General features: G+C 39.1%; 3 protein-coding genes and 1 long non-coding RNA gene across 7 annotated transcripts; 1 reads left to right on the forward strand and 3 right to left on the reverse strand.

Annotated features, from left to right (window-relative positions):
• Nucleotides 1–8,434: 8,434 nt before the first annotated feature.
• Nucleotides 8,435–9,357, reverse strand: LOC137585193 (uncharacterized). 2 transcript variants are annotated; one of them, XR_011033527.1, is made up of 3 exons: nucleotides 9,298–9,357; nucleotides 9,055–9,097; nucleotides 8,435–8,997 (listed from the first exon to the last, which is right to left on the reverse strand). It is a non-coding gene; the product is annotated as an uncharacterized lncRNA (long non-coding RNA). The 2 variants fall into 2 exon arrangements; XR_011033526.1 differs by lacking the exon at nucleotides 9,298–9,357 and having other exon boundaries at nucleotides 9,055–9,169.
• A 417-nt stretch (nucleotides 9,358–9,774) lies between these two features.
• Nucleotides 9,775–11,397, forward strand: LOC137584647 (vesicular integral-membrane protein VIP36). 2 transcript variants are annotated; one of them, XM_068300157.1, is made up of 5 exons: nucleotides 9,775–10,045; nucleotides 10,114–10,229; nucleotides 10,298–10,495; nucleotides 10,549–10,884; nucleotides 10,964–11,397. In XM_068300157.1, exons 1-5 carry the CDS (start codon nucleotides 9,910–9,912, stop codon nucleotides 11,162–11,164), a joined length of 987 nt encoding a protein of 328 aa, XP_068156258.1. In that variant the 5' UTR covers nucleotides 9,775–9,909; the 3' UTR covers nucleotides 11,165–11,397. The 2 variants fall into 2 exon arrangements, with proteins under 2 accessions (XP_068156258.1, XP_068156257.1); XM_068300156.1 differs by having other exon boundaries at nucleotides 9,777–10,045; nucleotides 10,958–11,397.
• Nucleotides 11,283–14,969, reverse strand: Apc2 (Adenomatous polyposis coli 2). The gene is made up of 3 exons (XM_068300155.1): nucleotides 14,122–14,969; nucleotides 11,888–14,062; nucleotides 11,283–11,828 (listed from the first exon to the last, which is right to left on the reverse strand). The coding sequence occupies exons 1-3, from the start codon at nucleotides 14,737–14,739 to the stop codon at nucleotides 11,388–11,390; spliced, it is 3,234 nt and encodes a 1,077-aa protein (XP_068156256.1). The 5' UTR covers nucleotides 14,740–14,969; the 3' UTR covers nucleotides 11,283–11,387.
• Nucleotides 14,970–15,126: 157 nt separating this feature from the next.
• Nucleotides 15,127–21,908, reverse strand: LOC137584922 (uncharacterized). 2 transcript variants are annotated; one of them, XM_068300521.1, is made up of 5 exons: nucleotides 21,607–21,908; nucleotides 16,320–16,568; nucleotides 16,101–16,265; nucleotides 15,894–16,035; nucleotides 15,127–15,833 (listed from the first exon to the last, which is right to left on the reverse strand). In XM_068300521.1, the coding sequence occupies exons 1-5, from the start codon at nucleotides 21,719–21,721 to the stop codon at nucleotides 15,296–15,298; spliced, it is 1,209 nt and encodes a 402-aa protein (XP_068156622.1). In that variant the 5' UTR covers nucleotides 21,722–21,908; the 3' UTR covers nucleotides 15,127–15,295. The 2 variants fall into 2 exon arrangements, with proteins under 2 accessions (XP_068156622.1, XP_068156623.1); XM_068300522.1 differs by lacking the exon at nucleotides 21,607–21,908 and adding an exon at nucleotides 19,094–19,385.
• Nucleotides 21,909–22,282: the final 374 nt, after the last annotated feature.

Genomic DNA, 22,282 nt, shown 5'->3' on the forward strand with positions numbered 1-22,282 from the left:
CTGCATAGACACATATTTCCCCCATTTGTCGAGGCGCGAAATATGCGTGTGCAATAAGGCCATAAAACGGTGACCGTTATTGGTAATGAAGAATGGGGGAATGGGTGGGGGGATAGTTAATAAAATTTGAAAATGTTTGTCTGTTGGCGTGTATTTTGTGTGAACAATCCGATTAGATATTCGAAAACAGGTTGATAATGCCCGAAGGCCTGCTTTTGAAGTGGAAATGGGGGGAAATTGTTTGTCATTTGCATAGGCATTTTAAGAGTTTTAGTTCCGCTACATACCTAAGTATTCCTAACACAAATCAATTTGCCACATCTTTATAATAACTTGAATGTTTTTTAATGTTAATGTGAGGAAATCTGAAAATGGAACCATAGACGCTCTGAGCTTATTGAAATTAAATTGACTTCTCTTACTTTTTAATTTTGTCTAGGTTTCAAATCAAGATTTAAAATTTTAGGTAGGTATTTCGTTTCTTCTTCTTCAACTATATACAATAGATACATTTTAAATGTCTTCTTTTTAATACTTTTTTTTAAATGGTCAAAAAATTGAGAAAGATACCGACCTTTTAGAGTCGGTTCAAAATTTTTCAATCCACAGTTTGAAAAAGTCCAGGAGTTTGAGCATAAATGTATGAAATAATTCTCAAAGTCCCCGATCTTTCGAAACTCTTACTAAGCAAAAGTATGCAGCGGCGATAGACATAGATAATCGATAAGTCATCAAACCAAAGTGTCGATAATTTATCCGTCAAAAGGTCGATTACTTATCGACCTTTCATGTGGGGAGGTTTGATTATTTGAAGCATTTTGGTAAATTTAATACATATTATTAGGGATATATATGTAAATTCTGAAATCAGGGCGCTTTCGCGTTGTTGCTAAAGTCAACTATGAACTTATATACATACATATGTATATGATATGAGATATTAAGGATTTTGTATTTTTTCTAGATTTTTTTGAACTTTTGCTTCAATTTGGGACTTGGAAAAAATTACAAGTCAAATAAACAGAAAAGTGCTCAAAACTCGGTAGTTTTAAGGATGAGCGGGATGTCCTTATGCCAGATGAAAGTCCTTGCTCATGCGCGTCGACTGACGTTACCATGTCCTGGAATGTCCTTCAAATAGGTGGAAAAAAGGACCTTTGCAGAAAATTTCATGTCCTGCATCCTTAGATGACCCTAACTTTTTTTATGCCAATCGATAGAGATCATCAAGGACTTTCTACGAATCCAAATCCTTTCGTCCTGCGCCTGGATTTGTGGATTCTAGAGCTAAGAAACCAAAAAAGGATCTTTTTGTCGAGGCCATATCTCGCCAGGACATTGATCGATTTCGCCAGGACATCCTTTTCCGGAGCCTCCAGGATCAGGACTATCGATCTGCATTCAAGGATTTCCAATATCCTTCAAAAAATATTGCTCGAATTTTTGTAAGGCGGAGAGTCAGAAAAATGGCCAAAAATCGCAAAAATACAAGAAATATCCTTATTACTCAGCCATTTCAAGGACGATCAGGATGTCCTTTGGTCAGACTGCAGTCCTTGTTGATCGGCATCGACTGACACTATCAGATCCTGGAATGTCCTTTTGGGAGCTGAGATAAAAGGACTTTTTTAATTATGACAAAATAGGAATTATCTCGGGAGTCCTTTGAAGGATCAGGACGAAAGTGGTGGCCAAACATTCCAATCATTGAGGACTACTGTTGGTGCAAAGGACATCCCGATAGTCCTGCGGAGAGCTGAGATATTAAGGATTTTGTAGTTTTCTCCAGATTTTTTGATTCTTTGCTTTAATTTTGGACTTAGAAAAAATTGCATTAAATTTGGGACTTGGAAAAAATTACAAGTCAAATAAACAGAAAAGTGCTCAAAACTCGGTAGTTTTAAGGATGAGCGGGATGTCCTTGGGCCAGATGAAAGTCCTTGCTCATGCGCGTCGACTGACGTTACCATGTCCTGGAATGTCCTTCAAATATCTGCAAAAAAAGGTCCTTTTCAGAAAATTTCAAGTCCTGCATCCTTAGACGACCCCAAGTTTTTTTGATGCCAATCGATAGAGATCATCAAGGACTTTCTAGGAAACCATGTCCTTTCGTCCTGCGCCAGGATTTGTGGATTCTAGAGCTAAAAAACGTTAAAATGATAATTTTCTCGAGGCCATATCTCGGCAGGACATTGTTCGATTCCACCAGGACACACTTTTTTGGAGCCTCCAGGATCAGGACCATCGATCTGCGTTCAACGATTTCCATTATCCTTCCAAAAATATTGCTCGAATTTTTGTAAGTCAGAAAAATGGCCAAAAATCGCAAAAATACAAGAAATATCCTTATTACTCAGCCATTTCAAGGACGATCAGGATGTCCTTTGGTCAGACTGCAGTCCTTGTTGATCGGCATCGACTGACACTATCAGATCCTGGAATGTCCTTTTGGGAGCTGAGATAAAAGGACTTTTTTAATTATGACAAAATAGGAATTATCTCGGGAGTCCTTTGAAGGATCAGGACGAAAGTGGTGGCCAAACATTCCAATCATTGAGGACTACTGTTGGTGCAAAGGACATCCCGATAGTCCTGCGGAGAGCTGAGATATTAAGGATTTTGTAGTTTTCTCCAGATTTTTTGATTCTTTGCTTTAATTTGGGACTTAGAAAAAATTGCATTAAATTTGGGACTTGGAAAAAATTACAAGTCAAATAAACAGAAAAGTGCTCAAAGCTCGGTAGTTTTAAGGATGAGCGGGATGTCCTTGGGCCAGATGAAAGTCCTTGCTCATGCGCGTCGACTGACGTTACCATGTCCTGGAATGTCCTTCAAATATCTGCAAAAAAAAGGTCCTTTTCGGAAAATTTCATGTCCTGCATCCTTAGACGACCCCAAGTTTTTTTGATGCCAATCGATAGAGATCATCAAGGACTTTCTAGGAAACCATGTCCTTTCGTCCTGCGCCAGGATTTGTGGATTCTAGAGCTAAAAAACGTAAAAAGGATAATTTTCTCGAGGCCATATCTCGGCAGGACATTGATCGATTTCGCCAGGACATTTTTTTTGGAGCCTCCAGGATAAGGACTATCGATCTGCATTCAAGGATTATCAATATCCTTCCAAAAATATTGCTCGAATTTTTGTAAGGGGGAGAGTCAGAAAAATGGCCAAAAATCGCAAAAATACAAGAAATATCCTTATTACTCAGCCATTTCAAGGACGATCAGGATGTCCTTTGGTCAGACTGCAGTCCTTGTTGATCGGCATCGACTGACACTATCAGATCCTGGAATGTCCTTTTGGGAGCTGAGATAAAAGGACTTTTTTAATTATGACAAAATAGGAATTATCTCGGGAGTCCTTTGAAGGATCAGGACGAAAGTGGTGGCCAAACATTCCAATCATTGAGGACTACTGTTGGTGCAAAGGACATCCCGATAGTCCTGCGGAGAGCTGAGATATTAAGGATTTTGTAGTTTTCTCCAGATTTTTTGATTCTTTGCTTTAATTTGGGACTTAGAAAAAATTGCATTAAATTTGGGACTTGGAAAAAATTACAAGTCAAATAAACAGAAAAGTGCTCAAAACTCGGTAGTTTTAAGGATGAGCGGGATGTCCTTGGGCCAGATGAAAGTCCTTGCTCATGCGCGTCGACTGACGTCACCATGTCCTGGAATGTCCTTCAAATATCTGCAAAAAAAGGTCCTTTTCAGAAATTTCATGTCCTGCATCCTTAGACGACCCCAAGTTTTTTTGATGCCAATCGATAGAGATCGTCAAGGACTTTCTAGGAAACCATGTCCTTTCGTCCTGCGCCAGGATTTGTGGATTCTAGAGCTAAAAAACGTAAAAAGGATAATTTTCTCGAGGCCATATCTCGGCAGGACATTGATCGATTTCGCCAGGACATTTTTTTTTGGAGCCTCCAGGATAAGGACTATCGATCTGCATTCAAGGATTATCAATATCCTTCCAAAAATATTGCTCAAATTTTTGTAAGGGGGAGAGTCAGAAAAATGGCCAAAAATCGCAAAAATACAAGAAATATCCTTATTACTCAGCCATTTCAAGGACGATCAGGATGTCCTTTGGTCAGACTGCAGTCCTTGTTGATCCGCATCGACTGACACTATCAGATCCTGGAATGTCCTTTTGGGAGCTGAGATAAAAGGACTTTTTTAATTATGACAAAATAGGAATTATCTCGGGAGTCCTTTGAAGGATCAGGACGAAAGTGGTGGCCAAACATTCCAATCATTGAGGACTACTGTTGGTGCAAAGGACATCCCGATAGTCCTGCGGAGAGCTGAGATATTAAGGATTTTGTAGTTTTCTCCAGATTTTTTGATTCTTTGCTTTAATTTGGGACTTAGAAAAAATTGCATTAAATTTGGGACTTGGAAAAAATTACAAGTCAAATAAACAGAAAAGTGCTCAAAGCTCGGTAGTTTTAAGGATGAGCGGGATGTCCTTGGGCCAGATGAAAGTCCTTGCTCATGCGCGTCGACTGACGTTACCATGTCCTGGAATGTCCTTCAAATATCTGCAAAAAAAGGTCCTTTTCGGAAAATTTCATGTCCTGCATCCTTAGACGACCCCAAGTTTTTTTGATGCCAATCGATAGAGATCATCAAGGACTTTCTAGGAAACCATGTCCTTTCGTCCTGCGCCAGGATTTGTGGATTCTAGAGCTAAAAAACGTAAAAAGGATCATTTTCTCGAGGCCATATCTCGGCAGGACATTGTTCGATTCCACCAGGACACACTTTTTTGGAGCCTCCAGGATCAGGACCATCGATCTGCGTTCAACGATTTCCATTATCCTTCCAAAAATATTGCTCGAATTTTTGTAAGGGGGAGAGTCAGAAAAATGGCCAAAAATCGCAAAAATACAAGAAATATCCTTATTACTCAGCCATTTCAAGGACGATCAGGATGTCCTTTGGTCAGACTGCAGTCCTTGTTGATCCGCATCGACTGACACTATCAGATCCTGGAATGTCCTTTTGGGAGCTGAGATAAAAAGACTTTTTTAATTATGACAAAATAGGAATTATCTCGGGAGTCCTTTGAAGGATCAGGACGAAAGTGGTGGCCAAACATTCCAATCATTGAGGACTACTGTTGGTGCAAAGGACATCCCGATAGTCCTGCGGAGAGCTGAGATATTAAGGATTTTGTAGTTTTCTCCAGATTTTTTGATTCTTTGCTTTAATTTGGGACTTAGAAAAAATTGCATTAAATTTGGGACTTGGAAAAAATTACAAGTCAAATAAACAGAAAAGTGCTCAAAACTCGGTAGTTTTAAGGATGAGCGGGATGTCCTTGGGCCAGATGAAAGTCCTTGCTCATGCGCGTCGACTGACGTTACCATGTCCTGGAATGTCCTTCAAATATCTGCAAAAAAAGGTCCTTTTCAGAAAATTTCATGTCCTGCATCCTTAGACGACCCCAAGTTTTTTTGATGCCAATCGATAGAGATCATCAAGCACTTTCTAGGAAACCATGTCCTTTCGTCCTGCGCCAGGATTTGTGGATTCTAGAGCTAAAAAACGTAAAAGGGATAATTTTCTCGAGGCCATATCTCGGCAGGACATTGTTCGATTCCACCAGGACACACTTTTTTGGAGCCTCCAGGATCAGGACCATCGATCTGCGTTCAACGATTTCCATTATCCTTCCAAAAATATTGCTCGAATTTTTGTAAGGGGGAGAGTCAGAAAAATGGCCAAAAATCGCAAAAATACAAGAAATATCCTTATTACTCAGCCATTTCAAGGACGATCAGGATGTCCTTTGGTCAGACTGCAGTCCTTGTTGATCCGCATCGACTGACACTATCAGATCCTGGAATGTCCTTTTGGGAGCTGAGATAAAAAGACTTTTTTAATTATGACAAAATAGGAATTATCTCGGGAGTCCTTTGAAGGATCAGGACGAAAGTGGTGGCCAAACATTCCAATCATTGAGGACTACTGTTGGTGCAAAGGACATCCCGATAGTCCTGCGGAGAGCTGAGATATTAAGGATTTTGTAGTTTTCTCCAGATTTTTTGATTCTTTGCTTTAATTTGGGACTTAGAAAAAATTGCATTAAATTTGGGACTTGGAAAAAATTACAAGTCAAATAAACAGAAAAGTGCTCAAAACTCGGTAGTTTTAAGGATGAGCGGGATGTCCTTGGGCCAGATGAAAGTCCTTGCTCATGCGCGTCGACTGACGTTACCATGTCCTGGAATGTCCTTCAAATATCTGCAAAAAAAGGTCCTTTTCAGGAAATTTCATGTCCTGCATCCTTAGACGACCCCAAGATTTTTTGATGCCAATCGATAGAGATCATCAAGGACTTTCTAGGAAACCATGTCCTTTCGTCCTGCGCCAGGATTTGTGGATTCTAGAGCTAAAAAACGTAAAAAGGATAATTTTCTCGAGGCCATATCTCGGCAGGACATTGATCGATTTCGCCAGGACATTTTTTTTTTGGAGCCTCCAGGATAAGGACTATCGATCTGCATTCAAGGATTATCAATATCCTTCCAAAAATATTGCTCGAATTTTTGTAAGGGGGAGAGTCAGAAAAATGGCCAAAAATGACAAAAATACAAGAAATATCCTTATTACTCAGCCATTTCAAGGACGATCAGGATGTCCTTTGGTCAGACTGCAGTCCTTGTTGATCGGCATCGACTGACACTATCAGATCCTGGAATGTCCTTTTGGGAGCTGAGATAAAAGGACTTTTTTAATTATGACAAAATAGGAATTATCTCGGGAGTCCTTTGAAGGATCAGGACGAAAGTGGTGGCCAAACATTCCAATCATTGAGGACTACTGTTGGTGCAAAGGACATCCCGATAGTCCTGCGGAGAGCTGAGATATTAAGGATTTTGTAGTTTTCTCCAGATTTTTTGATTCTTTGCTTTAATTTGGGACTTAGAAAAAATTGCATTAAATTTGGGACTTGGAAAAAATTACAAGTCAAATAAACAGAAAAGTGCTCAAAACTCGGTAGTTTTAAGGATGAGCGGGATGTCCTTGGGCCAGATGAAAGTCCTTGCTCATGCGCGTCGACTGACGTCACCATGTCCTGGAATGTCCTTCAAATATCTGCAAAAAAAGGTCCTTTTCAGAAAATTTCATGTCCTGCATCCTTAGGCGACCCCAAGTTTTTTTGATGCCAATCGATAGAGATCATCAAGGACTTTCTAGGAAACCATGTCCTTTCGTCCTGCGCCAGGATTTGTGGATTCTAGAGCTAAAAAACGTAAAAAGGATAATTTTCTCGAGGCCATATCTCGGCAGAACATTGATCGATTTCGCCAGGACATCCTTTTTTGGAGCCTCCAGGATAAGGACTATCGATCTGCATTCAAGGATTATCAATATCCTTCCAAAAATATTGCTCGAAATTTTGTAAGGGGGAGGTCAGAAAAATGGCAAAAAACGGACAAAAAACTACAAATGTCTTTCTAACTCGGTCATTTAAAGGACGATCAGGATGTCCTTTGGTCAGATTGTAGTCCTTGATGATCCACATCGACTGACACTCTTAGATCCTGGAATGTCTTTTTGGGAGCTGAGATAAAAGGATAGTTTTGTTTATGAAAAAATGTTAATTAAGTCGCGAGTCCTTTGCAGGATCAGGACGAAAGTGGTGCCCAAACATTCCAATCATTGAGGACTATCGTTGGTGCAAAGGACATCCCGATTGTCCTGCGGAGAGCTGAGATATTAAAAATTTTGTATTTTTTCTAGATTTTTTTGAACTTTTGCTTCAATTTGGGACTTGGAAAAAATTACAAGTTAAATAAACAGAAAAGTGCTCAAAACTCGGTAGTTTTAAGGATGAGCGGGATGTCCTTATGCCAGATGAAAGTCCTTGCTCATGCGCGTCGACTGACGTTACCATGTCCTGGAATGTCCTTCAAATAGGTGGAAAAAAGGACCTTTGCAGAAAATTTCATGTCCTGCATCCTTAGATGACCCTAACTTTTTTTGATGCCAAGATGACGGCTAGAAACGCATGATAAACCTATCACTTAACGCCAGGAAATCTTCAGTTATGCACTTCAACGGTAATAAGTCTAATATTTTTCTACAGATGTTGAGCGGTTGTAGGTTCGGAGTTCATCCATCCAAAGCCCTTAATTTCTTCAAAGCTTTTGTCAGACCTAAATACGAATATGCATGATCATCATTTGCATCTTTGTCCAAAGCAGCAATTAATAGCATTAAAACCCAAAATGTTTGGGCCTTATTAGATCTACACCTATAAACATTATATATCAGCTAGCTGCGGAATTGCCAGCTGAATACAGAATGAAATTTACAACAGCAAAAGAAATTGCCAAAATTTTTGCTTTTGGGTTTCCAGCAGCCAATTTATTATCTAACAATTTTATGGCTAAAAACACTAGATATGGAAAAGTATATATTGAGTATAAAGATATATTCGACAATATAGCAAATATTAACATTAACAGACAGTGCCTTTACACACACAAATTCAAACACCACTAAAAGCTTTTATACAGGGTCCAAGAGATCATCGTTGACCGCAGAACTTATTGCTATAGGAAAAGCAATAGACTGCAATTGAAAATCATTTTCAAAAAATTGCTATTCTAACAGACAGCTTGGTGTCCATTCAGTCCTTAAACAAAAAACACAGCGACAACTGCTTAGCTTCAGATATTTTGAAAAAGTAGATGAAATTATTTTAACCAGTATTGAAATCCACCACATATGTACCAAGCCACGTCGACATACAAGAAAACGACCAAGTGGACGCTGCAGCAAAGAACGCTAGAACGAATCGAGTCCTTATCTCAGCAAGATGGCCTATAAATGACGCGATTAATAATTTATATAACAAAATTAAATCTGACTGGGAATATGAGTATGCTTTTTGCTTCGAAAGAAACAGAGGTTATTGTTTGTTATTTCCCTTTGTTTCGTCGGCTCCATGGTTCCATAAAAAAGCATCCTTCCATTCCTTGAAAATAAAACAATTAATAAGAATCCTAAGCGGACATGCATTCGACAAACATACACTTTATAAAATATAATATAAACAACAGTGATTTATGTGACACCTGCAATATAAAAGAAGATATGTATCCCACTTATTATTAAAATGCACCAAATTTACGCTCATAAGAAATAAATTTCCAAACCTACTACGATACAATAACATTTATTAGTTTCTCGCTGAGGAGCCAATTAACAACTATAAATTATTAACATCATTCGCAAGATTAGCTAACATTGATTTATGAACTAAAAACATACTAACCAAAACAATAATATATCATCAAAAGTAACAACCATATGTTTTTATCATTAGTGATGAGAGCATCGATAAAGAAAAAAAATCGATAACAACGTCTACAAATCGACAAAACACATAATTGTAAAATTTCTTTCTATTCTTTCAATTTTGTAACTCTCAATTACTGCATTGGCGTTGGCATTAACCCTCAAGATCGGGGAGGCCAAATAAATCTTCCATTCAGCAAGAGCTGGAAAGTAACTTAATAAACAAAAAAAAAAATTAATAACTAACTATACTATGGTTCGTAGATATTGTAACTGAGTTTTATCTGACTGTAAAAATCACGGATAAGAAATCGTATTCCAAGCAGCAGCCGTCTAACAGCATCATTACCTACAATCCACAATTTCATCGGAATCATTCATCAACTGAATCTTTGAGTAGCGAGGGTTCCGAGCGAGATTTATTTTCAATCCGTCAGCTGTGAAATAATCGCGGTTTTTTTATTGTTATCGATAAGTGATTGGGAGCAGCTCTAATTAAAAACAAGCGGTCTTGCAAAAAAAAAAATAAAAATTTTACAAAACATTTATAGAAATTTCGTTTGTACAAAGGATACCTTCGCATGCCGCAATGATGCACATTAACAGTGGCTATCTCGTCCTGGCTTACATTGTCGCTGTTATAGCCGTAAACTTGGTTGCTTGTGACAACAGCAACTCCGGAGATTATATGAAGCGCGAACATAGCTTGGTGCGTCCATTTCAAGGTAATATTATCGCTAATGACGATCGCAGTGACTAAAATTCGTGTTATGACTAATTACGAAACTTGCAGGCGTTGGCGTTATACTGCCTCACTGGGACTTCCTGGGCAATACAATGGTGACCAGCAACTACATAAGACTGACGCCCGATCTGCAATCAAAGAGCGGTGCCCTTTGGAACTATGCGGTATGATAAAAAGGGGGAGGGGTTTACGAAAACGCCGGTTGAGTTTAATTCAAATTAATCTCCCTCAGCCCGTCATGTCACGAAACTGGGAGGTGCATGTGTCTTTCAAAGTGCATGGGAAAGGAGCTGAACTCTTTGGTGATGGCTTTGCGTTGTGGTACACCAAGGACCGCATGCAAACAGGCTCAGTTTTTGGCAGCAAAGACCATTTCTCCGGGCTGGCTGTTATATTGGATACCTACAGCAATCACAATGGTCCTCATAATGTGGGTGACAATACATTAACGAGATGAATTATACTCACTTTAGTTCTCTGCAGCATCAACATCCATATTTGAGTGCCATGGTTAACAATGGCAGCTGGAGCTATGATCATGATCGTGATGGTACCCACACTCAGTTGGCAGGCTGTGAAGTTCGCTTTCGTAATGTGGATTATGAAACACTTATAAGCATACGCTACGAGAACGACATATTATCCGTATCCACCGACTTGGAGAACAAGAACGAGTGGAAGAACTGCTTTGTGGTCACCAATGTCGAACTGCCTACAGGGTATTATTTTGGTCTATCTGCCACAACGGGTGACTTGTCGGATAATCATGATATACACAGTTTTAAGTTCTTCGACATCGACACAAATTCTGATGTGCCGGTAGGTGTAACAAAACCTCAAAAAGCCTTTCAAATATTTATAGATTTGTTATCATTTCTATTACGATTGCAAGTACCAGGATACAATGGCTCGGGCTAACATCATACCAAATGCCAAAACATTCGAACCACCCCGCGAGCACAAAGAGGATCCCAAGCCGGGCATGTCCAATGCCAAAATCTTTTTTATCCTGTTATTCGTTGTGGTCGTAGCCGCGGGAGTGGCCATTTTCGCCATCTCGTTTTTCAAAGAGCGAAATGCGCGAAAACATTTCTATTGAGCTAAAACGAACCTAAGAAGATGATTAGGAAAGGGAAGTAGCTGACCACTAAAATTAATTTAAAAATATCCATGTATATCGACTGCTGAATCCCAACTACCACAACTAATTATTTACATTTCTTTAAATTGTTAAATTTAAGCGCAAATTTTTAATCTGAACTATAGGAAAATTGAGACCGTAAGAATATTACCGCATAGATTAAAAATTAAAATAGTTCGAATTACACCCAATGGGCAGGTAATCGACTGCTGCTGCTGTTGTTAGAGCTAAGATTAGAGGAGGAAGGCCGTCCGGCCAGAATCGATTCAATTTGCTTAACCTGATTGCTAACAAAACGATCCCGGGAGCTTTGCCCTGTTCCTGTCTGTGTCGCTGCAGGGAGCGGAGGTGGGGGCGGCGGCGTTTGTTGTTCGTTGTCCATCTCTAGGGTGTCATTCGATTTGTGCATGCCACTTAATATACACTGTTCGAACAACGACTTGGACTCGCCATCATCATCCTCGTCCAAAGAGTCGTCTGAGCTGTATTCAGCTTTAGCCCCATTAACTGTATGCCTTCGTTGTCCATTTAGCTTAGGCAAAATGCTGAGATTGGTATTGGTACTGGTGTTGCTAGTGCTTGCTCCACTTGGTGGCAGCCGGCAGCTACCGGCTGCAATAGCCTACAAGTGCGAAAGCCAAATGATAAATGGTCGTAATCGTTACAAGAATATTTACTTACTTGACTTAGTAAATTGCAGTCCTCATCCGAATCCATTGAGAGCGAACTGAGTGAATCACTGCGCTTGGGCGGAAGGCGTGGCTCTACATCAGCTTGCGATGTACTCCGTCGAGGTGGCAACTTTGGCGCTTGCTCAGTCATTCGTGGTGGCAATTTGAGAGCTGGCCCCACCTTGGCGGAGCCCACGGTTAAATTAGATAAGCCAGATATCACGGAGAATGCACAGGGACTGTCCTCTACATAGTATTTGCTCATCTCATCTGTTACGGGCAGATAGCTGGGCAAGGGCCCGGTGCCCCCACAACGCATCTTTGCAATGGGATCCTCTGATCTGGCTCGAGCTGGCAGCGGAGGCTGTTCTTGATCCTCGGTATTAGCAATAGACAAAGTGGACAGATCACTATTACTGGCTGCCTTTGAAAGAAGAGCCGGTGTATCTTCTGTGAAGTAACTGCGAGGGGCATCTCCATTGTTGCCATTGATATCATTGCCGATGGGTTGTACTCGACAAAGATTTGCATTCTGATCGTCCAATATGCTCAGATTACTCAAGCTGGTGGCGCACGAAAACACAGCTGGCGTGGTTTCCTCGTGGAATCTGTTAAGTTTATCCGCAAATACATTGTTATTTGTTTTTATTTCCTCTTGCTGTCCATGTAGCTCTGATTTTGTGTGATTGGATTCTCGCTTCGGCGAATGTGGCATACTTTGAGTTGGAGAATCTGGCAGCTCTGAGGGCGATATAACACCGCTTTGCATCCGACTATACTCACTGATGACGGAACCGTTGTCATCACAGGCAATGGTGTCGTCATCCTCTCCGTTCCCCACCAGCGAGTCCATAGAACTTCTTCGCGAAAACATTAAGGGAGTTTCCAGGGCCGAGTCCGTGATCAAAGCTGGTGCGGGAGGGGGAGCCGGTTTCACAGGTGTTTTGTTTGGATCAGGCTTTTCAGTCTTGTCAGTCAAACTATTTAGAGAATCGAAACGACTGAAACTACCGGGTGTGCCTTCTTCGCAATAGTTAATAGGACGCTCTCCTGGCTCTGTCTCAGCCTCGGGTGTAAGTCGTTGTTGCTTTGATGCTGGATCTACAATTATTCCCTTTTCGTTTCTCAGCTCTGAAGCAGAGGTTGTCTTGCCCATTGGCAACTCATTCTCAGCAGGAGGAATTTGTGGAAGCTGAGCCGCTCTAATTTCCTTGTATCGGGCACTGAAGTCTGTCGGCTGATCCAAGTCGATTTCAAAGCGTTTTGCAGTGGTCGGAGGTCCCTTATGCTCCACATATTTCATTGAGTAGTCAATCGGTTGCTCTTCTGTTGGCGTGACCATCTCAAAATGACTCTTACACCCGTCGGACTTGCTAGAGTATTTTGTTGAGTCCGATTTACCCGAGTATATCGATTCGCGACTTTCACATTTTCGGGGCAACAATCCTTGGGTGCCAGTAGTCACTGTGGTGGGTCGAACTTTCTTTAAAGACCCCGTTGGATTGGTGCTTAACCGCATGGAGCTGTACCGCCGCGGTAGTGTTCCTGCATGACCGTTTGACTCCTTTTCCAGGGAAGTATTATCAGCAGATGACAATAGTTCCAAGGAAGCACGATAGTTCACCAAGTTCTTTAGAGCCGAAGCGCTGCCTTCGGCGATCATGGAATTCTTTGAAGAAATGAGGGATCGAAGTAGCGGTATGGCGTTGTGGTCTATGAGAAACTGTTGATCCACAGGACAGCGAGCTGAGAGGTTCCATAGCGTTCCGCAGGCATTGCTCACGACAGTAAGGCTCTCCGATTTCAGCTGCTGCAGCAGGATAGACAAGCAATTATGCTGCCGAAGGATCTGTCGGTAGCTTTCGCAAACAGCTATATGACTGGAAACATTACGAAGGATGCCACCGGCGTTTTCGATTATTTTTAGGGTCTTACTCGGACCCTCATAGCTGAGCATGTCAACCAAAAAAGCTAACGCTCCATCGACGGAGCAGTACTCCGCCTTATTTGTGCTGCAATGGGCCGAGAGGTTCCACAGAGCAGAAAGAATGGCTTTTAATGTATTCTCGTTCTTATTCTGCATGGAAGCCCGTGCCAAAGCAGTCACTGTTCCGAGTTCATTGAAAATAGTCTTCATATGCTTATCGGCGCGCCAAGAAAGGTTACGCAAAACGCCAGCAACAATCTAAAAGAATATGGAGAAAGTAGAAAGAACTGGAGACTTGGAAGAGTAGATCCACAAACCTGTAAAAGCTCATCTGGCGCTGTATGCAACTGGGCAATAAGCACTTCCATAAACGGTCTTTGGCCACACAAATACGACTTGTTGTGCACATTCTCATCGCCAAAAGTGAGATTCGTCAAGGACATCAGAGCATAGCTCCTTAACGAATTGCATTGCTCACGGGCGGCCGGTCCATGTACTGCATGGTCCAAATGGACTAGATTTGGAATAGCCTTTAGGGCACCTAGTTCGCACATGATTTGCCGATGCTCTTCGTCGAAACTGGCCTTCATCAGCAGCTTCACAGAAGCCAAGGGGTGCCGATCTATATCGTCGGCAATGGCCTCTCCACCACTTTGCAGCTGCGTCCTTAGAAAATTAGAGTAGTCCAGAAGTTGGTCCAGCAGCCGAAGTACCTTTACTTCTCGTTCATTGCTGCGTACGATGTTATGTAGAGCTTGGCCGGCATATTTTCTGGCGGTGGCCAAACCCTCGTCATTACCATGAAGGATCTGCACCAATAGTTGAATGCAATCAGAGCTACGTAGGGCCGAACAAGTGTCTTCATTGCGGGAGAGCTCTAGGAAGTTGCGCGTCAATTCCAGTTGCTTGTGGGCGTCACTTTCGTTCAATGTCATTGTACAAAATTATCCTTCTCTACCTATCTGTATTTGAATTCCTTGAATATCAATTCCCAATGTTGTTTATGCCAAAGTGCGTTTGTCTCTCAAGTATCCGGCATGGACATCGTTTATCTCACCATATACAGAGTCATTTGAAAAATAATAGCTAACTAAATGGTTTTAATAAAAATGGAGAATGTTGTTTATGTCGCGTTTCTAAGCCGATAGCGCAAGCGGAATGAAGCTGTGTTATCGACCGCCCACGCAACAATCGAAATCGATAGACGGCGTTACACCTGTGAGTCGGAACCAGTGCATCTCCACGCGCCAACAACTGTTCGGTTCAAAAACCAAAACATTCTCGATATGCGCAGTATCCTCTATACATACATGAAGGCAGCATAAACCTATACATTTTATTTCGAGGCACTAGTTCCTTGTTGTAAGCTTACATCGATCAAAAATCAAATAAATGATCACTGTACATTATATTAGTTATTTTAGTATAAAAATAAACCTGAGATTGCTTATATGTGCTTAAGTATACATAATTAATTTAAATATTTGATTTCTAAGCTAAACTCGTCCGCTGCTCAAGCAACGGCATGGCCAGGTCACTTAATCGAGACTTGGCACTCTGATAATCATCTTCGGATCGTGGTCTCTGTCCTGTTTCGATCTGCTGATGTTGTGGACTGTTTTGCACGATCTCTGTATAAACTGGCTGAACAGAGACCATCTGGGGAGGCACCTCAGCTCGATGTTGGTCAAACATTTCATCGATGTCGACCAATTGAAAGTCGACAGCGAAAATGAAGCGCAACACTGTTATAATTAAAGCCATCAGCCAGAGCACCATTACAATTATATAGCTGGCACGGAAGAGGTCCAAGTACACATCATGGGAGACATAATGTTCGCGTATATAGGGACGCAACAGGGCAATGGCATCGCCACAACTGATTGGAGTTGTGATCTTTTGACGCAGCTGGCCACATAAACGCTTCAAATGTCCATTCGTTACAATCGTATAAGCCACACTGGCCAAACTCATCAGGGTGTAAATTATTATCGATGGAACTACAATACGCCAAGGTTGCGGCAAAACGCTAAGTGTCCAAAGAAAACATTTGAACCAAATATTAATAACTGCATATAAAAATTCTTACGAGTTCTTTTTGCTGCCCGTTCGAAAGATCAAGCACATTGCTGTCCATATAACGGCCAAAATTTCGGATAATATAGGAAATGCATAAACAAACTGAGCACTTAATCCTCTGCTCCATATTGTGGTGTGTATATCAATAGACACTATCAAAATAGAGGTTGCAAATGGTTAAATTGTCATTATACATAGTTATGACAAATGCGCTTACTTTGCTCCAAAAATTGAAGATCTGCTTCAGGATTAGGCTTTAGAGTTGGCTGTGGAGATTTCGTGGTAGCCGTTGTGGTGTTATTTTCTTCGGCAATTCTTTGTTCTGGAATTGATCGATCCTCCTTCAGCGCATAGATATGCGAAACGATTGGCATTGAAGTTTCTATACAATAATATTGATTAACTTTTGTATTTTATAAACTATTAGATTACTTACGGCTTTCGGTAGTTAGAGATTCAGTTATGACATCATTTTCTATGGTATTTCTATTGCCATAACGAAATGACTCTCGTATCCTGGCAAAGTCCCTATGGAATACCTCTTGATTTGAATGCTCTTCGCGTCGTCGAAATTGTAGTTTGGGACTGATAATGCCATCATAGAAATCATTAGACAACATCCGCAGCGAAAAGCTCCAAATTATGGAGAAAACAGCAACAAGTATGAGTAGACATATTACTATATCTGAAAATGAATTTTCGAAATGAAAATTAATTGTAAGTAAAATTAATAATTATGTTATAAATGGTTTTATGGTTACAAAATTAAGCTGAATAAATACTTTACTTCATAGACTGAAGTCTTACTATCTGTCAGTACTTGAAGTGATCAATGAAATAATAATTGTAGATTGTGGATAATTTCACATTACAATCACGTCGAAAAGTTGAAAAAGGCACCGACAGCTATTTTTTTGAGATTAATAGAAGCTTTATTAAAAATACAAATTACATTAATTTTTATTTATGCCTCTCCTTGTATGTGATTGAGTTTTCGAGATATCATGTATACGCACAGTTGACGTATCTATGAGAGTTTTCCTCAAAGAAAGGTCATTCCATGCCCCGCCTGTAGAGGCATTATATAATGTATATAGTTTTTTGGCAAGGTTAAACTTTAAGAGATATATTGTTTGCCATTTATTACGCTTGACAAAACAGGAATTTGGCGTTTACAACAATGCTGGTTGGGGTGCCCGAATGAATGAACTTTGTATATAAAATTTACCTAAAGACAGCTGTGAATTAGTGGCAGGTTTGGCTTGCTGTGTTTATGTAGATTTTAAAGTTTATATTAGAGGTATGATATCATTCTAAAATGTTGTATGGGGCTGGGTTAACGAGTCTCGTCGTGATGCCTGCTGTTCAATAGGAATTCATAAATTGATGCAACATTTCGGATGCTACGCGTTCTTTTGACATATGTATACATATGTATATATATGTATATATTTTTCGTTGTGTTTCATTAAATGCAAAAGTCAAAAATGTAATTTTTGTTTTGAAAATTACGATAATGTTGGAGAAAAGTGTCGCTTTCATTTTTTTCGCACATTTTTATTGCCCATTAAATGGGCGGATGATTTTTTACTAAATATAGAGAAAACATCAACCAATTCCCAGTGCTTTGAACGCATTAAATAGAATATTATGTGTGTGAATGTGTGTGTGTGTTTTGGATGAATACACTTATGTCTATATAGATTCAATACAATACAATCATACTTATATATGCATACATTTCATGCCATTTACTACGCATATATTTGTTTGTACATATTTCAAGTTGCATGAAACGCCTGAGAACGGGAAACACATGTAAATGACATCATCAATTGGTGTATCATGCCCCCACATCTCCACCAGAGTGCGGAACAGAAACATTAATATATATGTATGTCGATATAGGCCTGAGCGTTAGCCAGATCTAATGTCATTGCCATTATTCGATGAGATATTCAAATAATCGTTAGCTCATCACCGTTTGTTTGTGCTCTTTTTGGCCAGTTTGTGTAACTGAATATGGCTTTAAGACTCAGAATTGTACGCTGATTGCGTAATATCGGAGTGAAAACTATAAAAAGAAAACATTTTATACTGTAACTTAAAGTCTGACAATAAGTGGGCGGCAGACTTACAATGTAAGCTAATACCTATTTCTGATCCAAACATATATTAGTACCTAATAATTAAACTTGCTGAATGCCCACATATACTAGTAGAAACTCCATTTTTGGTCACATCATGATGTACACTTTCCAATAGCCGAACAAGTGTTTGAATCAAGTGTTTAATACGAGTTTTATATCAACTTTCATATACTCTTGCTGTCGTTCTTATTAACATGGTAGGTGAATGCGATTATTACAAATATTAATTTTTGATTTACTTCTAAGGAGCCCCGGAAGTTTATTTTCTGTGGTGCTTTTAAGATTTTTGGCCAATTTGTTGATGCCATGAAAAGCAGACCACATGGCGTATGCGCATTATCCACTCATACAGTTGCCCACTTGTTTAATTGTTTATTAACTTTCAACCAGAAACCCCCCTTTCCGGGTGTTAAGGCGAACACAAACAAAACGAAACGTCAAATTCAAAGTGGGCAAAAAATTAATGTTTAAATAATAATAAGAAAAAGAAAAGAAGAAAAATAGGCCTTAATATTTGACAAAATTTAACACATTACCAAAAGGCAGTTTAGCACCTTTCGAATGGGATTTGGGTTTGATTAATAAAAAACTATACACCATAAAACCGGTTTCATTGCTCTGCTCCACTGTGCAATGTCAGGGCCATCTTCATTACTAAAATCGTTGTCTGCAAGTTTTTGAGAATATTTGCCAAATGATTGCAACGCCTTTTGTGAGTTTATTGATGAGAGAAGACATGCCTCCTAACCGAATATATACAGTACATATGTCTATATGCCAGTCATGATCATCTCATCGGTCATGATGGACAGCCGGACAAGCAGAACGAATCCGCCTTAATTGATCAAAAATATTTCTTGTCAATAACAACATTTCGACAGTTTTCCTCTATTCGACAACTTTCACATTGTTTTGGTGTCATTTTTCTCATTGTTATGAAGGTTGAGTCTAAAAATACATTCGAAGGGCCACAACATATTTTGAAAATATTTACACATATATACAGACTTTTATTTATAATCAAAAAAAGGAATTTAGTAATATTATAAATAAAACATACTATTCAGATTTCGTATATCGCCAGTTGTTAGCTTTCCCTGTTTGTACTTTTTGATTAACTCCATGATTAATTGGGGAATTTATTCTGTGTGTTGTTTTTTTTTTTTGTTTTAGTTATTTTTTGATAATTCTCTCACATGAAGTCTAATTTTATTTTCACATTTTCATCACATGAAATTTGGCGACTTTATCCAACTAGAAATTCGTTTAGTTATTTTTCACATTTGTTTGATTTTTATGCGAGTTCTTATGGCCTCCGAAAGTAAATATACATATATACATATGTATGTATATACATATATTCCAGAACTAACAAGCGGAAAACATAAAAAGAGCGCGGAAAATGTATTAAAAGAATAATAAACAATTTGAATGAAACAGATTGATATCTATATGTAGATATATGTATTAATGTTGTTCATAAATTTTGTTGCAATTTCCAATTGTTTGAGCCCCTAAAAGTCAATGAAGCAAACAAAATTTGCTTGTTATTTTTGCTCTTTGCTTCGCTTCTATTTGCTAGACCGATCAAAATAATTGAATATAATTGATTTGAAATTAATGCAGAAGCAGAGAAAACAATTTCCTTTTCTTCCTCTCCGCCCCACAAATTGCGTGCTCTGTTTTTTGGGGCTATCAATTTACATGAATTGAAAAACACTTGACTACATTACGTATACGTAAACAGGCCAAAATTAACACCATTTCGTGCTCTCTAATTAAGTGAGTTTCAATAGAACTGTGTGAAAAGTTTTCTGTTCCTACACTCAAGGTTATATTTGTTTTGTTTTGTAATTTTATCTGCATTAGAACTCGATATCATGTATTTTGCATATGTAAATGAGATCGCCGCTGAGTTTATATGAAAAACGAAACGAAAAAATCGGGGAACACGCATTTAAAAAAAAAACTAAAAAACAAAAAAAAAACCAAACAAATTGACCAAAACCCGTATCGAAGAACCAACCGCAGCTCGTCGCCGTTGCTTAGAGACTGTCGCCTCAGACCAGACCAATCAGACCGAATAGTAATTCTCCTTCTCCAGTATTCTTTGCTAGAGAGAGACACTTCTCTCTCTCTCTGTTTTTCTCTGTTTCTCATATGAGCGAGGTGGTTTCTCTTTGTTATTTTTGTTCGTTTTATTTATTGTTGTTTTTTGGATTTCTCCAAATTGTTGTTTTGTTTTTGTTTCGTTATCGTTTTTTGTTTTGATTTTGTATTTCATGTATTTTTTTTCTCTTTTTCTCATTTACTAAACTGTGGGTGGGGACATTAATGTTGGTTTGCCATTTTGTTCTTGTTGAATTTCAGAATTTTAAGCTACATCTCGTTCATGGGGTCGTATACGCAATATAAGTAAAAACATGTGCATATGGAGAATTCTTCTAACAAAAACTTTTGTTATTTATACCGAACTGATAAGGCAAAGCATTTCTTTCAGCAAGTCGCTTATCGTTTAATGTTTTAAGAAGGTCTGAAAAATAGACTTTTGTTTTTGAAAGAAAAAACCATTCTAAAATTTACCAATTGTAAATTCTAATGGCAATCCTTTCTTGGTTGGATTTCTCGCTTTTGCCATGGAAGTGACTATCTGCGATGACCTTCAAAATAAAGCCCACTTTTGCCAGTTCAAGGTTAGTTTAATTAGCAGTACCAGCAAGGCTCAAGGACTTTTCCAAATATTCATACACACCCACACAGATATGTAACATGCATATGTAAATACACACTCATTTATCGCGTGACAGGCATTCATCTAGGTATTAAATTTTTTGTTGATACAAAACTTCATTTACAAATTTAGCTGAAGTTACCCCCCCAGGGCAACACACACATAGAGGAACAACAACAAATAAGGATGTAATTTGTAATATCTCATTTTTCCGTAACTCTTTGTTTGCATTAATACTTAAATGTGTCAAATGTCGTACAAATATTGGAGACAAAAAGGGCAAAAAGCTATCTTAAAATTATTCTATGCTATATGCATATATATATTCCTTCATCATATGTATATATTTTCTTTCTATTCCATTAAAAATATGCTGTCCGAACATATGTATTTATTTAAGCTTCTATCCTAATGGAAAACCTAAAGTAAACAACATAGAACACATATCGTGATATAGCTTTCACCATTCGATATGCATATGTCTCTGGTTTTCAATGTTGAAACTGGCGATGACGCGTTGTCTATGCAAATTGACAGAGTTAATTCTGTTGTTTGTGCCGCTGGCAATATTTCACATGAATTTATTACATCTTTACAAGCAATAAATCTGATATATACATGTACCTACATATTGTATATAGATACAGACAAAAGATACTGATAGTCATCAATCATAATCGTACTATTAAATATTGAACGATGTCTAAATGTTTCACATAGAGAGATATTATGATGGATATGGATATTTTTTCTACTATACTTTTAGTGGGGAAAAACAATTGGATAATGATGCAATGCATATACATATATGGCTAATAGCGTAATGATATATCTTTACTTACGTTCACATCGCACAACTTCTCTGCGGGCCTCCTTGGTCAACATCTGTAGGCTGTCGCCCAATCGCCGTATTCTTTGCGGGGTATTTCCCAACATAGTGGAGGCAAGGGCTGTCATAATTGTTAACTGGGCCAAAATCAAACGCCTACATAAGGCAAACAATTAGCAAAATGGTTATACAAAAACTCAGAACTTGAGTGCGCATTTTGATGTTGTTAACAACTAGAGACTCGGAATAATAGGTAATGGCTAGAAACAAAGATGTGAAACGAACGAAGCGCGTACAAAGAATGAGACGTTCACACGAAACGACCGTTCAGAGAGAACTGTGCGCAGGCCAAGGTGGTTAATGGTGGCTCATAAACAAAGGAGAGCGGGGGATATTACAAAAATTCTAATTCTAATTTGGTGGTAAGATGCGTATAACATGTACATACATTCGTACCATGTCGTCTGTCTGTCTGCCTAGTTTTAGGGTGTGTTTTCTTTTTTTTTTATGTTTCGGGCCTAAAACAAGAAGTCACCCCTAAAAACTCAGACAATGGCAATGACCGACCGACCAACCTAGACCCGAGCGCCCCAAACCCTGGGCCTGGCGCCGCCTGGGACATCGTTTGGAATGGGTGTCAGTGGAGCGATTGCGTGCCCAGCTGAGGTAACTGTTAATTACTGCATATA

This window comes from Drosophila tropicalis, unplaced genomic scaffold (genome assembly GCF_018151085.1).
Source record: "Drosophila tropicalis isolate 14030-0801.00 unplaced genomic scaffold, ASM1815108v1 contig_878, whole genome shotgun sequence".
NCBI lineage: Eukaryota > Metazoa > Arthropoda > Insecta > Diptera > Drosophilidae > Drosophila > Drosophila tropicalis.